The 15,376-nt window shown below is 49.4% G+C and overlaps 1 protein-coding gene across 1 annotated transcript; it reads right to left on the bottom strand.

Moving 5' to 3' along the window:
- Positions 1 to 2,142: 2,142 nt before the first annotated feature.
- On the bottom strand, positions 2,143 to 15,127 carry CD8B (CD8 subunit beta). Its single transcript, XM_059942763.1, has 5 exons — positions 15,070 to 15,127; positions 11,532 to 11,891; positions 8,360 to 8,449; positions 3,734 to 3,823; positions 2,143 to 2,183 (listed from the first exon to the last, which is right to left on the bottom strand). The coding sequence occupies exons 1-5, from the start codon at positions 15,110 to 15,112 to the stop codon at positions 2,143 to 2,145; spliced, it is 624 nt and encodes a 207-aa protein (XP_059798746.1). The 5' UTR covers positions 15,113 to 15,127.
- Between the last annotated feature and the right edge of the window lie 249 nt (positions 15,128 to 15,376).

Genomic DNA, 15,376 nt, shown 5'->3' with positions numbered 1-15,376 from the left:
AAACGCTCAAAAAACGCAGCCCTAAGAACTCTAGCTTTGAATGGTTACTTCCTGCGGTACCTTCTAAGGTAAGCGATTCACCGATGCATGCTAAGGGACCAGAGGAACGTGGCCTGCCGATAGATGATTTTCTAAGGCCAGTTAGAGGCTGGGGAATGTCTGCCCCAAATTGCAACTTGAATTAGTAACAGCTGATCTTTGAGGCCCAGGGTCTATTTCATCCACACCTGGATCATGATAGCAAAACCAGAGGTGGTTTTCAAACATCTTTTTAGCCACGAACCCTTTTGTTCAATGACATCTTAAGGTAAGTGTAATTACAGGCAACGGATGAAAGCAGAGCTGTTCGGAATGAAAAGGGTGAGGGGGCTAGGGTCCCACCCGGGGCCACCCCCAGCCCCTTCCTCGCCTAAGCTGATCCTCAGAACCCCAGGGGTGTGCCATAGCATGAGGTCCTGCAGCCAACTCCTCCCAAACTGGCATCAAATCACTGGGGAACAAGTTAAAACGAAGGAGTGGGTGGGAGGCACAATACAGGCAGCTCCTTGAGGGGGAGTCGTTCTCCACAACAGGTCACCGCAAGGAAGATTCTGAACAGAACATTCTGGAGGTCTAGAGTTAGACAAATACACTTAAGTTACTGTCTCTTAAGTACGGGGTAGTTTCTAAATCCAGCACGTAAAGTGAAAATTGCACACCATCAAAATTACCATAGAAATTGCCCATGAAATGCAGCAGGCATGTTTAAGCAACTATACAATACAATGTATACAAATATATACAAACACAATATGTGTAATAATGTAGAGCAGACAGTATAGTGAGCATATATGAAAGTTTATCATTTCAGAGTATTTAAAAATACATGTTATGTTGTTGACCTGAAACTAATATAATATGGTCTGTCACTTATAATTCAACAAGAAAACATGTTGTTTCTTGGTTGTTGGGCTCATAAAGTTGCCTTTTGTAAGCAACATGAGCTGCTGCCTTGACTCCAAGGATCCAGGGGCTGTGCACTTGGTGCTTCTTCAGTAAGTCCTTACAATAACCATGTGCTTGGTACTGTTATCCCATTTTACAGATGAGGAATCAGGGGCTCAGAGAGGTGAAGTGACTTGCCTACAGTCCCAAGGCTGGTGAGTAGCAGACAGGACTCAAACCCAGATCTGCCTCACAATGGAGCCAGAGTTCTTGATCTTCAATCTAAGATCGGGGGCTTTCTTTCTTTTTTTCAAACACTCTACATAGAGGGGGCGTGTAATTAATGAGATAGGTAGATGCGAAACAATCCCTATTTTGAGGCAGAAAAGGCAGTCCAAGGACACTGCCCATGGCCAAACAGGGGTCCAGAGCCCTTGAGTCTGGGAGCCTCAGGCAGCCTTGGTCTCTGCCTTGGCTTCTGCTGGAGCTTACCCAGCTCAGTGGGCCTAAGCAGCGAGCCTTGTAGCCCCTGTGTCTATGTGACTCAGCCAGTGAGTTTGCCAACTCCTGCGACCCAGGTGGGGTCAAGTCCAACACACAACACCAGGAGGGAAGGAATTCCACTGGTGGAGATGCTGGCCTTGGGGTGAATCGACTTGTTTTCGAGTTCGAGGCTGTTCTCTACTGTCCCAAATGCTTTGAGCAAGTCTTGATCTGTAAAAGTAACCCTCCTATGTCATGCAGGACCAAGTTGAATGAAATAACGGGTGGCAAAAAGTTTGGAATATCCGACTGGTTCTACCCATGTAGGAGTTGATTGTTTATTCAATATCTCATAATAACGTATAATGGAAAAGAATCTGAAAAAGGATATATATAACTAAATCACTTTGCTGTACACCTGACGCTAACACAACATGGTAAATCAACTCTACTTCAATAAAAAAAAAAGAGTTCACTGTTATTCTCAGGAGAGATAAGAGCTAAATCTTACTATACTTGACATATACTTAGATGACTAATCAGTATTCCGTTTGCTTAGGTTCTCTCTTTGCCTGAACTCCATGAGCCCATCTATTTATACAGTGTGTGATTGTTTTGAAGGTGGTGTCTGTCTGGGGCTCTCGCAGTTGGAGGCTGTGAGTACCAGCAGGGGCTGAGGAGGCCAGGGCCACACCCAGGGCTGCGGCCCAGGCAATTTTCCAAGACCCCAACCACTTACTGTTTCAGGAGGCGAAGCCGAGCTCTCCTCTGCAGGCCTGGGAGGAGAAAACAAGACCGCTGGTTGGCATGGGCTGTGAGCCACTGACACGGAGCCCCAGAGAGGGAGGAGGGCGATGAGAGGGGCAGCTGACACCTCGGACCACTTCCTTGGTGCCAGGCTCTGCTCCAGACACCTCATGGGTTTTAACTCCCTTACTGCTCGTGGCAAACCTAAGAGTTGGTACTCTTATTATCTCCGATTTGCATATGGGGAAGCTGACGTAGAGAGCGAGTGTGTTACTGAGTGACCTGCCCAAAGTCATGTAGCTAGTAAGTGGCAGTCTGTGTGCCCTTAAATGCGCCACCTTGCCCTTCACAGCAGGTCAGGAAGCAGAGGTTGTACAGACAGGTGGTCTTAAATCAGAGCATGTGTATTCTGGGGAAGTGCAAGATTTCCCCCTGGGATGAAGGAAGGAAGGAATGAGCATGTCTATTTACATGTTTATCTTATCCTTTTTATTTTTGAAGCACATTTAATAACATACATAGACTATTAAATAAACACAGCTAGCATAAATATTAATCATTTAAGAATATAAAATAGTTATAATTATATATTAAATATATACATACATAATATATTAAATAAATAAATACAGCTAATTGAAGTTAGGGTTTATAATTAAAAGATTTTTTACTGATGAGGTCCTTGATCAAAAAAGTCTGCAGACCACTGAACTCTAATGGTTCTTAGAATGGAATAAATGGATCCCTTTTTTGGGGGCGGCAATTGTATGCAAAAATGTGCACATGGTGCATTTCTCTGCAGAGAGGGTCCATATTGCCATCATACGTTCAAAGGGGTCTGTGACCTATGAAAGAGCCACTGATCTAGTCCACGTCCTTGTGGGCCACCCCGTCCCATTTCACAGAAGCCCAGAGAGGGTAAGTGACTTGCACAAGGTGGCACAGGTGAGCAGAAGAGTCAGGGCTAGAGTCTGGGGCTCTGGCTCTTGGCCAGCTGTGTGGGCCTCCCCTGAAGCTCCCAGGGGGGCCTGTAGAAGGAGGTGATCCCACCTCTGAAGTGACCGGGTGCAGCAGGCATCTCTGAGTCTCCCCACAGCCTCACAGAGGGGAGGATTTCTAGCTTCTGGGAACATAACCCAAACCCTACCGCCATCTCTGTGCACTGCTTCCATCCCAACTGCTCACGCGTGTTCCTGATTACTGAGCACATGCCCTGAGCTGGGCACTTGGGCAGGACTTTACAAAAGCAGCCCTGGGAAGTAGGTAACATGGTTACCCGGGGTGAGGCAGCTGAGGCTCAGGGAAGCCAGGGCATATGCCCAAGGTCACTAGATCAGGAATCGGCAGAGTCGGATTCAAATCCAAGTTTCTCTGACTCCAAAGACAGGGTGTTCTCTGATCCCTGAAGCTTGGCCTCAGGCCAAGAATCACTTCTTGGAGCTATCATGGGTTCGGGGTTGGAGGGGCAAACTTCCACCAGGCTGCCATCTGCCCTGCTTCCCTAGAGAAGGAAGGACCCTCGGGGACACCTCCAACAGCAAAAGGGGTCGCCATGACGGCCCAGGAGGGCACAACTTACAGTGTAGGTGAATGGCCACGCCCAAGGACACCAGCAGAACAAGGACGACAGCCACCAGTAGGCCGACAATGAGGGGGGCACAGGACAGGCCTGGAAAAGACACACATATTAAATATTTGAGATGTGCAGATGAATACAAAGAGGGAAAAATCAACCGGAAGCCCCACCTCCCAGAGAATACGCTGTTTACATAGTTCCTTCCAGTCTTTTATCTAGGCTCTTTAAACACATTGAGATCATTTCATATATAAAATTTCATGTCCCACATGCAAATTTTAAAAATTAATAAACTCAGGAGCTATTTATGTTCAAATGAGATGGACAATTTGCATGCCTGGTAATGGGATTTTTCTTATTTATTTTTAAAACTTTTAATTTCAGAAGAAACACCCGAATATATTTTCACTGTAAAAGATTTAAGTATATGGTTAGAATGCCCCTTGGCATCCCAGCTCCTTCACAGAAGTAACTGCCATTGTTAATTTTCATGTACACATACATAATTTACATAGATACATCCCATATAGCTTTTAAAAATACAGAGGCTTATATAGTACAAATTGTTCTGCAACCAGGTTTTTTTTTTTCTTCACTTAAACATGCCAGCACATTCTTTTTTTTTTTTTTTTTAATTCTTTTTTTTTAACGGACATTTTGTTTGTTTCCTGTGTTTTACAAATACCTCTGCAGAAAACATCCAGGTGCATTTCTTTCCTTATGCAGGAGCCTGCCAGAGGCAGATACTGTAAACGAGAACTACTAACTATAGACTATATCCATTTTCAATTATAACAGATACTGTGAAATGCCTTCCAAAAAAGGCTGCAGTGAATTCCATTCCTAATCACCAGCTGTGCACCCTGCCGACCCTTGACATTATCAAAGTTTTTAGTTTTTGCCAGTCCAGTGGGTGAAAAATGATATTTCACTTCAATTCACCACTTGTCAATTTCAGCCTATTTTCATATATTGGCCATGTATGATTTTTCTTCTATCAGTTGCCTATTTGTTCCTTTGCCCATTTTGTATGCTATGTAAACAGCAGAGCTTATATCATCGATGCTCCAGATCCTTCTCTGGCACCCTTCGTGTCCCTATGGCTGGTCCCTATGAGTAGCTGAGGGAGCAGACCCAGGACCCATGGGTGAAAAGGGAAAGGCTGCAGATTTGGGCTCAAGGTTAAAAAAATTAGAAAGAGTTTTCGATGTCAGGGAAGGGGGAGAATGTTTACTGAAGACCTGTTATGTGCCAAGTATAGTACTAACTACAAACTTCCATCTTGTTAGGAAGGAAGGTATTACTGTCATTTTTATCTCATTTTACAGTTTAGAAAAACCAAGATTCAAAGAAGTTCAATTACATGCCCTAGGTCACCTGGATACTAAAAGGCAGGGCCAGGATTTGGACCCAGATGCCCCGAGTTCTACAGCCCATGCCAGTCCCATCGTGACAGCTTAAGGGCAGGAGAGGTGGCGGAAGGGATGGAGTGGACTGCTCTGTGGGAGGGAGCCTGCCATCACCAAGGCTGCATGGTGCCACGTGGAGAGGAAGGTTGGGTGAGAGGCCCTTGGAAGTCCTTCCCGCCTCTGATGTGTGAGCGTTTCTGTCTGCCTCCCTCTCATCTCCCCCATGTTCTCCCGACCCGGAGGAACCTCAGAAACATGGTGCGAAGTGAAAGAAACCAGGCATGAAAGACCACATATTCTATGACTCCATTTGTATGAAATGTTCAGAAGAGGCAAATCTATAGCAACAGAATGTAGATTAGTGGTTGCCAGGGGCTGGGGTGGGAACAGAGATTAGTTATAAACAGGCACAAGGGCTCTGACAGTTTGATGGAAATGTTCTAAAACTAGATCGTGGTGATGGTTGTATAACTCGGTAAATTTACTAAAAATCATGGAGTCATGAGCTTAAAATGGGTGAATTTTATGACATGCAAATTATGCCTGGATAAAGTTTTAAGTAAGGGAGGTGGACACAGGCTTCAGGGATAGGGGAGAGGGGTCAGGGGGATCCTCCTGAGCTATGACCTGAACTAGAGGCCGAGAGACAGCTACCGGTCCTCGGGTCCTCGGTGAAACGCGATCACCTACCAGGAAAACTGCCGCTTCTAGTAAAGGTGGCGAGAAGCCTGCTTGGGCAGGGAGCCAGCGGCCAGAGACACACGGGCGACACTCAGCCCCACCTTCTTTGCCTCGCTCGGGTCTTGGGGTCTCCTGAGATCTGTATCTCACCACACTGTTCCTGTCACAGCAGTTTAGAAATTGTCCCCCAGCACCTCCCCAGCTTGTCTAAGGGGAGCAGGCCCCTCCCCATGGCAGCCTGTGGGTTTCTTTCATGATAACAAGCTCTGAGCTCAGTCTAGGTGGCCCCGCCAAGCTGAGCGCCTTGTGTATAGTATCGCATTTTATCCTGCCTTCCCTACAGCCAGGTGAGCATTCCCACTTGACAGGTGAAAGAAACTGAGGTTCAGAGAGGCTGAATCACTTGCCCAAGGTCGCACAGTATAAACAGTGGTAGACAGGGATTCAGACCTAGGCCTGGCTAACTTACCACTAGGCTACACTTCCCCATGGTCCCCAACCCCAATACAACCTCCACCTACTCCCCTTGACGCCCCTCCCCCCAACTTGGCCACCTTCACACACATCCTGGTTATTCTCAATAACCTACTAATGTTGGAATTGCATTTTACCCTGGGATTTTACTGAGGGTTGATATCAGAAATGATGCAAAAAATTTGAAGACCATTTTTCCATCATTTATGAAGTGCTACTGAATTCACTATCGTTCAGCGGTCCTTACATAAGAATGAACAGGGCAGATTTTTTTCTAGAATTTAGCACCAGGATGAAGGCTTTGATGCCCGGGTTGTTTCTTTATATCATTGTGGTGGGAGGAGGGGTGTTAGTGGTGCCACGTTACTTGGGGTCTACTCTTTGCTTCACTGGGTTTTTTGGGCTCCTCCAGAGCCAGGGCACAGACCCAGGTTCTGCATCCTCATCTTAGTGCCTCTACTGTCTTGGCCTTTTGTGTCCTTTTTTTGGTTATACCCTGCCTGAAATCCTTTAGGCAAAGTTGGGAGGCATACTTTATAAAATGAGCTCATTCTGTCTCTGCCTTTATGTTCCCTAAGACTTTGTCCTTCTGTACATGGGTTCTGATTTGCTTTTTACTGTGAACTCATGTGGCAGCTTCCCTCTCCCATCCCCTGGATCCTGCTAGATGCCTCTCCCCAGACTCTTTCTGATACTTTATATAAATATTTAAGACAAAGCAACATCAGTAGCATGAGGCGGCCCTGGTGTGGCTGCTTGTGGTTTGTCCTATGGGTGGGAGCAGGTGGCACTTTCTTTTTGTCACCAGTAACTTTTGGGGGACAGAGGTCAGTGTTTTTCCAGAAACACATTTGGCTGATGGGTTCAGGGCAAGTGGTGTGTACGTGTGTGTGCGTGTGTGTGTGTGTGTGCGTGCATGTGTGTGTACTCAGCTACGGTGTCTGGTGCTTGTAGCACAGAGCAGTGAGTTGGTTCACTCATTAGTAAACATATATGAAGCACACACTGTGTGCTAGGTCCTCTATTAGGCATCAAAACTGGGGAAGGTTAAAGTGCTGGTCCTTTGTCTTTTTCTTATTACTTTTTATTGGAGTATAGTTGATTTACAATGTTGTGTTAGTTTCTGCTGTACAGTGAAGTGTATCAGTTATAATAGGCATATATCCACTATTTTTTAGATTCTTTTCCCATATAGGTCATTGCAGAGTATTGAGTAGAGTTCCCTATGTTATACAATAGGTTCTTATTAGTTATCTATTTTATATATAGTAGTGTGTATATGTCAATCCCAAAGTGCTGGTCCTTTGGGTTGGGTTTTTTGTTTGTTAACAGCTCTATTAAGATATCATTTATATATTGTAAAGTTCACCTGTTTAAAGTGTATAATCTAATGGTTTTTGTTATATTCACAGAGTTGTGCAACTATCGCCACAATCTAATTTTGAACATTTTAATCCCCGCCAAAAGAAATCCTGTGCCCATTAGCTGTCTTCCCCCCATTCCTTCCCCAAACCCCCAGCCTTAGGCAACCACTAATCTACTTTCTGTCTTCAAGGAATGTCATATTCTGGACATTTCATATCAAGGGGATCATATAATATATGGTCTTTTGTGACTGGCTTCTTGTGCTGCAAAATATTTTCAAGATCCATCCATGAGGTAGCATATCAGTACTTCACTCTTGATTATGGCTAAATAATATTCCATTGTATGGAGAGTCCATATTTTGTTAATCCATTCATCAGCTGGTAGACATTTGAGTGGTTTCTACTTTTTAATCCTGCTAGGAGCATTTGTATGCAAGTTTTGGGTGGATGTATCCTTCATTAAGTTTTGTCCTGTGATGATTTGGGAGTGTGTCCCCCACTAGAGTGTGAGCTGCTGGAGGACAGCACTGCTGTCACACTCAGCTCCCTCTCAGACCCCAGCTCAGGGCTAGAGAAACAGGCTGGAGTCCACACTTGGGAAGGGCTTGCGGAAGGAAGTAATGACGAGAGGGAGGGATCGAGGGAGGGAGAGGGTCTGCTGTGCTTCTGAGGATCCAGGGGTATATGGGAGAACTCACCCTTCCGGGTCACCAGGTTTGGGAACCGGAACACTTTCTTCTTGGGAGTGGTCTTCTTGGTGGGCTGCGGAGTGGTGGGAAGGACATCAACTACAAAAAGCAAGACACGTGTTTTAGCCAGGTAAACAGCAGGTGGATTCAGAGATAAAACTTACAACTGCACATCTTACATCCAGGTACTAAAGTCCTTCTCCGTGTTCCCTAGGCTGCTATGGGGCTTGAAGGTCACAGATCACTAGGATTTTTGATCTACTTCCCCACCTCTCAGATGAATCTGAAGGCCTAGGGATGGGGGTCTGTTTGGTGTCCTGGAGAGAGGGGCTCTGGAGCCACCCAGATGCGAAAAGAGCCCCAGAACCCCTGATTAACCACTGCGTGACTTGGGGCAAGTCCCATCACTTTTCTGTGCCTCAGTTTCCCCCATTTTAATCCAGTGTCACATGCTGAAGTGTTGGGACAGGGCAGAGGGACAAGCCCACCGGGCAAAGGGAGACACCTGAGGCTCGGAGATGCTAAGGGAGGGGGGACACCGGGCGCCGCTGAATCCAACCCCTGCCTCTGAGGGTTGGGGAAAGACATTTCACTGAAATGATTTTCTGCAAAATGGTAGGAGAGGGAATCGGGTGACACCATGAACTTGAACTTTAGAGTCAAGGGCAAAGGGAGGGGCAGCCAATGTTTGGTCATTTGGGCCTGGTAGCTTCCATATAAAATGTGGACACTTCAGACGCTCCCTGCCCTGATCCATGAGCAGTAGAGAAAACGTGCCCCGCTCTGCCCGCTCCATGAGGTTTCTAGAAGAGCCAACTAAGCAGAATTAACCCTTACCAAGCTCCCACCTCGGGCTAGTGCCCATGCCATGAGCGTCAGCTTAAGCTTATTGAACCCCACAACTCTGGGGACTGGCACTCTTTTCCCCATCTTATCTCCGAAGAAGCCTAGGCTCAGAAGGTTGAAATAAATCACTTGCTCAGAGTTCAAGAGCCACGAAACGGCAGGGCCGGCATCTGAGCCAAAAGATGCCTGTCCTAGGCGCTCACCCCGCACACTGCCTCAAGAGCAAATGCGTTTTGACAAAAAGTTAAGCACACCAGGTCATCAGAGTGCTGAGGGAAACTATCGTAGAAGGGGAAAACAGCCTCAGTCTCTTGCTCGGAAAGTCTGGGAGGAGCTAGGCCCTCTGCAGCGGTGTTTTGACCTTCCATTACCCCCTTTAGTCCTCACTGCCTGGGAAGTGTTCATTCCCCTACTTCCTACACGAGGAGGCACAGAGGCTCCCAGCAGGGCAGTGGGGGCAGCTCTACAGGACTTCGTGCCCTGCCTGGGCACAGGGGCCTTAGGACGGATGGAGGGGTTTGTGGGGAGACTTGTTCTATTTCAATGTCTTCTTGCCCAGAGGCAGGTGCCCTTGATTCTTCCTGATACCACTCCGCCACACCCACTTCCCCCCACTTCTCTCCTCTTGGAAAGGGGCAGGAGTTTTGAGCCCCTGGTGTCTTGAGGGGCCTGAAAAAGGCCCATCTTCCCCCAAATACTTTCTCTACCATCCAGGCTTCCTCCTTTAAAATGTACTGACCTTCTGGCAGGAGGGCAGGCTCTGACTCTGAATACCCGTACCCTGCGGAGATGGTATGGTTGCCAGCACGTGTTTTGGGGAGGGACTGCCATTCCTGGGGAACCAGGCAGTGAGAGAGGTTTGGGAAGATCAAAGCCAGGAGTGAGCGGGTGGTGGTACACGTGGCGGGAATCTTCTGAAAACCAGTTTTGCTTATTTCACCATCCACCTTTCCTAGACCCTGAAATCTCATGAGTGGGCAGTGTGAGGCTTATAGAGACTAAAACAATAAATCAAACCCAAACCCCAAACTCACAAAAGCCCAATTTTCAATACAAGAATCAGTTGACACCCACCCCTCCAGGGATGCGCCTCGGCTTCTTGCCGGGAGAGCTCTCCCTACCTTCCCCACCTCCTGATTTAAGACCCGAGGTTGGTGACATGTGACGAGGGCATCAATCTGGTTTGTGTCTTCCTGATCATGTCGTTATGCCTGCACCTCCCATGCTGAGTGGTCTAATTCCTGGGGGTCCTCTTGTCACTCTCAATGCCCCCAGCCTGAAAAGATCCCAGGTGAGTGCGAAGCAAGACAGTGGGAGGCCCACTGGGCGTTGGCCTTGGCCATGGGCTAACCTGGGGAGGGGGCCCTTTGAGAATTCCTTCACACCCTTGATAGTTTAACCCTCACCATCCAATATGGCAGCCACCTGCCACGTGTGCTACAGAGCACTTGAAACGCGTCCAGTCTGACCCGAGATGTGCTGTACACATAAATATCGAGCACTCAGTATGAAAAGCGAATGTAAAATATTTCAGTAATAATTTGTATACTGATTACCCATTGAAATAATAATATCACTGATACACTGGGTTAAATAAAATAAATTATTTAAATTAATTTTACTTGTTTCTTTTGATTGTTTTGAACGTGGCTATTAGAAAATCTTAAATTACATCTGTGGCTCGAAACATAGTTCTACTGGACATGATGACTTAACTCCTGAGGAATTGCAGTTTCTAAGGGCTGGAGGGAGTCATGGAGGCCCTTAGCAGCCCCACAATACAGATGGGAAAACTGAGGCTCAGGGAGGGGAGTGACCTGCCCACAGGCACTGGGTAAATTTGCAGCAGAATTTGCAGCTGGGTCTGGGATCCAGCCTCCTCACTCCTTGCAACTCTGGGCGTGGGTTCAAGCTACGGGTCCCCATGCTCGTTCTTTCCCTGTGTGCACACTGGGAGGGGATTTGGGAGACCACTGGCAGGTCTGGGGACTCGGCCCAATCCAGCCACAGCCTCAGGTGAACGTAGAATGGCTGAAGGACAGTTCTGCCCTGTCTGCAGAAGAAGCAGCGGCGCTCCTAAGCCTCCCATGGGATCCAACAGCACCTGCCTCCCAGGGTGGTTGACAGCATTGAGTGAAATAACTACGTACGACACTTGCACCTGCTTGGCCCTGGGTTACTTTTTGTTTCTATTAGCGGTAGAGCTGTCGCTCCTGGCGGTCATCCCCTCCTGCAGGGCGGGGCTCACTGAGAGTGGGATGTCCCAGGGCCTGGCACGCACCCGGCGCCCAGTAGGTGCTCCGTGCTCATCTACAGCACTGAGCCAGATCCTTACCCACACTCAGCTGAGTTCCCTTCCCAAAGGTCAGGTCGGGGTTCCCAACCGTCATGCAGAAGTAGACGCCGCTGTCGGAAGGCTTCACACTTTGGAGGCTGAGGGTGTACCGGGAAGAATCTCGAAGCACGGTGAGCTTCTCCTGCTCCACCTCTTTGCCGTGCACAGCCCCTTTGGTGAGATCCCAGAAGGCCAGGAACTCGTAGTGACTGTTAGCACTCGGGGCCTGGCGCTGCCTCAGCCAGTAGATGCGAGAGTGAGAGGGTAAGGTTTTGGCTTCACAGGACAGCATCACTGTCTGGTTGGTCTGAGCCGTCATGGACGCAGGGGTCTGCAGGAGCGCTGAGCTGCCACACAGAGCTACGAGAAACAGAAGGAGCAGAGACCATCAGCACCTTTTCTCGGCCAGGCTCGTGGGGCCTCAGAGTCACCCGTAGTCAAGTATGAGAGAAGTTATGAGAGAGCCTGCCCAGTTGCAGGGCCTGGGGAGATGCTGTGTGAAACGCAGCCGGTGGCCCCAGGACTCAGAGCTCGAGCACCCCATCCCCCATGCGATCATCCACCAGGCAGGTGTTCATGATGCCAGCCTGACAAAGGCGACAGGGGAGAGAGCGTCCTTGTGTTGACTGCATGCTTATGCCTGGCTCTTTGCATAAATTACCTCAATCGTGCCTCAGACTTACTTTGGGATTTTTGGTCCCATTTCACAGATGAGGAACTGAGGCATGATATGACTTATTCAAAGTCCTGCTTACAGCTAGTAAGTGCCCGGGAGTCAAACTCAAGGATTCAGTCTGAAGTCAAAGCTGGTTGCCTTTCACCTTGTCCTGCTGCCGCTCTATGTAGACTTTCAAAAGGCTCCAAGCAGCTGAAGGAGACCCAGGGCAAGCTCAGAATCTCCGGCAGAGCACATGGCCAGTCTGGCCAACCTACAAGAGGGCCAGCCACCGTTTCTGCACGGTGACAACAGCCAGCAAGAGGAACTCACTGTCCCCTGGAAGGCACGATTCTAGCCATTACTCCCCGAGCCCGTAATCAACTGGTCTCTGGATCCCCATTCCCGAGTGGAAGGACAGACACCCCAGGCGTGGCGCTGGGAGTTCATTTCAGTCTCAGATGGGAAGCCCCTGCAGGTAGGGGATTGTTCAAGAAAACTAGAGCAGAACACACAGACCTGGCCTTGAACCCCGTCTGTGCCCCATGCCAGTTGTGGGACCTCAGGCGAGTCGTGGAGCCTGGCTCCTCCTATAAAAGGAGGGTGGCTTGCTGCTGCTGTCCTGCCTGCTTCTGAGGCTTAGAATGTCCAAAAAAGCACTGCCAAGTGGAAAGTGCTATATGTGGGTAAATCACTGTCTGTGTGTCTCACATCTCAGGGGTTGTTACTGGCAGCAAATGAAATCGTAAGGAGAGGATTAGAATGGGTCCTTCACGGCCAAGTCCAACAAACTGAATCTGACCTGGTAAAGCTTTCATTTTAGCTGCGGGGCAGAGGAGACTGCAGACCAGGGCAGAGACCCAGGAGCATCAAGGTCCAGAGAGGACACAGACCTGGATGGGCAGAGGAGGCCACAGAGTGTGTGTGTGTGTGTGTGTGTGTGTGTTTGTGTGTGTACCCAAGGCTTTCTGAGGTCGTGGCCCATTCACAATCCTGCCTGTACTTGGGGCTCAGGCTCCCTGGCCCCAGAGTGACCTTCTCTAACACTGAAGAAATGAACTTAAACTTTTGGACTCCCCTCACACTCAGATCACTCTGAGCTTCTGCTGGCACTGAGAATGATAAGGTATCTGGGGCCCAAGTGACTGCTGGGCCTTCTCTCTTCTCCCCAAAACCCATACTGCCTTGTTAGCAGAGTAGAGATTCTTCATTGTTTGGGGTCATTGACCTCCTGGGGGAGATAGTAAGAATCGACAGGGAATCCCCTGGTGATCCAGTGGTTAGTACTCCTCTCTTCCACTGCTGGGGGCACAGGTTCGATCCCTGATCAGGGAACTAAGATCCCGCATGCTGTGCGGCTTGGCCAAAAATAAATTAAAAAAAAAAAAAAAAAAAAAAGAATCCCTGTACTGAATATGGTACGTGCATTATTTTGTTTAATCCTCACCAGATCTTTTGGGAGGAAACATACCATTTTACACATGAGGAAACAGAGGCTCAGGAAGGTTAACACAGCTGCTTAACCTTATAACAGAGGCTGCTTAAGGTCACACAGCCTCTTTGTGGTGGATCCAGATTCAAACTCAGGTCTGGGACCCCAGAACCTGAGCTTTGAGCCACTCCTTGGATTGAGGAAACCTGGATCCACATCATGGGCTCATGTGCACGTAGTGGGGCTGCAAATAAGATTCCAGAAGCTCTACCAAGAAAGCCCAGAGTGGAGAGGGGTCGGAGGGGCCTTGGGCTCTTTGTGTACGATCCTTGCCTGCGTCCTGACTTGAAGACTTCCTGGCTGAGACACACCCTGGTCTCTCTCGAGCCCACTTGCTTTTCAGCCCCTGGAGGCTGAACCCCCGGGCTGTGGCTGAGTCCAGTCTGTGCTCCGGACCCAGAGCCAGACCTCGCCACACGCATGGTCTCATTTGATTTATTTGATGGTCTCAGTAACCCCGTGACTCCACTCTCAGAGGGACCTGCTGTTTCTAAAATGACCCACAGTAACACTAGTAGCTTTGAATGGCCTAGACTAGCTTCTACTTGAGATGTCGTTGAGCTCATTAGGTCAAAGCCCAGGCAGGCAGGCCTTATCACCCTGGCGGGAGGATCAGCTTTGGACTTCTTGAACAAGAGAGCAAATCAACCACAGGTTAGTGGGCAGTTTGGGGTGTGGAGGGGTTTCTTCTAAAAAACAGACTGACTGGGCTTGGCCAGAGGGACAGACTCTCCGCTATATTCTAACCCCAACATTCGAACTCCATCGCTGCTTGTTCGGGGAGCCACACTGCCTACGACACCCACCCCCAGGGAGTATTCGGGAAACTGGGGACCCTGAGGGGTACCCCGACACACCTGCCTGAGAACTGGCAACAGCCTGGTATTTGGCGGATTGGGCTACAGATACTTCCCCGGAAGTAATGAAAATATGTCTACAGAACCCTGGGCCAAGCGCCGGTGCACCAAAGCCAGAACTAGGCCCCTGGCCCCTTCCTGGGGGCACATCTCTGCCAGACCTGGACAAGGGCATTTTCCCTTCCTCTCTGGACCTCCTTTCTCTCTTTTCTTCCTTCCCATCTCCTTCAACCCTCCCTCCTCCTCCCTCTCTCCCTCCTCGCTTCCTGTCTCTCCTTCTAGGTTCAGGCTCTGGGCAGAGGTGGCCTCAGTCCTGAGGCTCCCGGGAGCCCTGGGGTAATGAGCTCCCTCGGAGGTTTTCCACCCCCAGGGACTGTGCCTGCCGGCCGCCTCCCCGGTGCCACCGCAGCTCCGGGCTCTGGGCTCGGCATCCTACGGGGACAGTTTTCCCAAACTCCACGGCTCAGTCTCTTCCCGGGTCCAGCGAAGCCCATCCGCTCCGGCCCCGCGCGCCCCACGGTCTCCCCGCCTTACCTGCCAGCTGCGCGGCGAGAAGAAGCCAGAGCAGCGGCTGCATCTTGGCGCGCCCGGGACATCTGGTCCTGGCGGGGCTCGGCTGAGATGGTCTGGGCTGGGACCGGGCGGGGCAGCTGGGGGAGGGGGGAGCGGGTAGCAGGGAGGGAGGGACCTGGCGGGGGAGAGGGGCGGGAGTCTGGCGAGAGGATGGCAAGGTCTCTGCCCTCATCCTCCCCGCATTTCAAAGGTCTTGGCTGCGTCTCCAGTAGGGAGGTATCGCGGCTGCGCTGGCGCCAAGCAATCGCACGTGTGTGATCGCCTCCTG

Source organism: Balaenoptera ricei, chromosome 13, assembly GCF_028023285.1.
Source record: "Balaenoptera ricei isolate mBalRic1 chromosome 13, mBalRic1.hap2, whole genome shotgun sequence".
In the NCBI taxonomy this organism is placed as follows: domain Eukaryota; kingdom Metazoa; phylum Chordata; class Mammalia; order Artiodactyla; family Balaenopteridae; genus Balaenoptera; species Balaenoptera ricei.
This window is presented reverse-complemented; position numbering and strand designations above follow the sequence as displayed.